General features: G+C 33.1%; 1 protein-coding gene across 1 annotated transcript; it reads right to left on the minus strand.

The window, feature by feature from the left end:
• Window positions 1-274: 274 nt before the first annotated feature.
• Window positions 275-1,596, minus strand: LOC113312014 (glutamic acid-rich protein-like). Its single transcript, XM_026560792.1, has 5 exons — window positions 1,477-1,596; window positions 1,215-1,384; window positions 1,004-1,133; window positions 421-916; window positions 275-339 (listed from the first exon to the last, which is right to left on the minus strand). The coding sequence occupies exons 1-5, from the start codon at window positions 1,594-1,596 to the stop codon at window positions 275-277; spliced, it is 981 nt and encodes a 326-aa protein (XP_026416577.1).
• Window positions 1,597-2,147: the final 551 nt, after the last annotated feature.

Genomic DNA, 2,147 nt, shown 5'->3' on the forward strand with positions numbered 1-2,147 from the left:
TTTGTGCTGAAAATGTAAATATGTGTGTGGCCTATTGTAAGAAAATATAATTCACAACTGTTACTAAGATAGTTCTCAAACATTTACTTGATATTCAACTAAGAAAATAATAACTTAAGAATCAAATTGCTAAGAAAGTAATTTTGCTGAAATGAACTAAGAAAGAATCACTAAGAATGAAACTAAAAATAAAATTACTAAGAAAGAATAATTAAAAATGAAACTAATAATAAAGTTATCCTACCCAAATCACTGACAGAGAATCATATGCACTCTACTCATCCTCATCACCTTCATCTCCGTTTTCATCACCTGCACCTTCTTTTTCATCCTCGTCATCTTGTTTTTCATCTATATTCTCATCATCTTATAAAAGCATCCTCCTTAGGCTCTTTATTTTTTGTTCAGTGGTGGTCTTACTTTTTTTCACCATAGCATTTTCATCATTTTCATCTTCATCATCTTCTTCTTCATCTAAATCCCCTTCCATTTTATCTTCTTTTCGAGCATCCTCATCATCTTCCTTTTCAACTACCATACGCCTTAGCCTCTTTGTTTTTTGCTCAGTGGTGGTCTTACTTTTTTCCACCATAGCATTTTCATCTTCATCATCTTCTTCTTCATCCAAATCCTCTTCAATTACCATACGCCTTAGCCTCTTTCTTTTTTGCTGCTTTTCTATTTGGCGTGTTTTATCCTCCAAAAGCCTGACCTTCTGTTGCTTGTCTTTTTGTGGTGTTTTCGGACCCAATTGCTCATTGGAGATGTTATTTTTTTTCACTATAGTATGAATTTTCAAAATTGTGTAACTGTCCGATTGTTTTTCGATGTTGTCTTCAGTCATCTTTAGCTTAAATCCAAACTTTTCTCCAATTATTCTATCAAACACTTGTGTAGCTTTTTCTGGTTCACCCATCTACAAATCATGTAACATTTCAGTTTTGTATTTTATTTTATTTTGGAAATAAAATGTATTAATCATAAGAGTAGATAAGTGTCTTACCTTCTCGCAACGCTCAGCGTATGCAACATGTTCAGCCGCAGTATATTTCAGCATCTTCTCCACATTAAATCCGAAAATTGTTAAATCTGCGTATTCTGTGTTATCCTTGATCCTTACGGTGATCCGATACCTGTTTCAATGAATAGTAATTAGATTAGGTTTCATTCTTTATCACATCACATAATTGGCATGTTTTATATTATTCCCTTACCATGGCAGTACTTCTCCATCAAAGTTCTGTTTGCATCTTGGGAAAGTAGTCTGTCCATCCTTGTTTTGGACTTGTCTTTTGTATTTTTTGCAATCTATGTAATACCAACCCTTTCCATCCTTTCCATGGTTGACTCGAACAATAGATGCTTCACAGAAAAACTCCTTGTCCTATGTCAAATCGGAATCACATTTACGTATATTCTTAAATGTTTCAAATTAATATAGGTTAATGTATAACTGCAACATAAATTTGTATTTACGGTATTTTCATAGTCCATCAGCATCTGACTGGCTTCATAGAGGGAAATTTTGTCTTCAAAATGATCTTTCTCCCATTCAAGGTGTATCTCTTCTATTTCTCCAATTTCTTCTCCAAGCATGTGTAAACAGTAGTATGGTTTAATTTTATTGTGATTATCTATAAACTGCACTTATATTATATTTTTTGCTTACCTCATTCTAAATTGCTGAACTTGTTCACAATCCAAATTCACAAATACTCTTGATGCTTGTGTAGTGGAAAGATTGACTATCCCTGTAATAATAACCAATTAAATTAGGTAAGTGGGTTTAAGTTTTTGTTTATGTATACATTATATGCATTTTTTACCCATGCGCTCTTTGACAAATGTTCCGGTGACTATGATGATCACTGCGGCATTTTCATTACTATCTAGTATTCCATCATATATTGTAGTCGCTAAGTCACCCCATAGAGTTATCTTCATCGTCTCTCCCCTAATACAGGTAATAGTAAGTGTTAGTTCTTTGATCTTATAATCTGTATTAAATTAGTTTGAAATGAAAAAAGTAGTACCCATCATCGTTAGTGATGTAAATCTCTCGCATGTTGACATCTTTTGTTCCATCATGTTCCTCAACTTTCTTGATGACGATGTTAGATATGGAGTGCAATCTTCCAATTACATTT

This window comes from Papaver somniferum, chromosome 9 (assembly GCF_003573695.1).
Source record: "Papaver somniferum cultivar HN1 chromosome 9, ASM357369v1, whole genome shotgun sequence".
In the NCBI taxonomy this organism is placed as follows: Eukaryota; Viridiplantae; Streptophyta; class Magnoliopsida; order Ranunculales; family Papaveraceae; genus Papaver; species Papaver somniferum.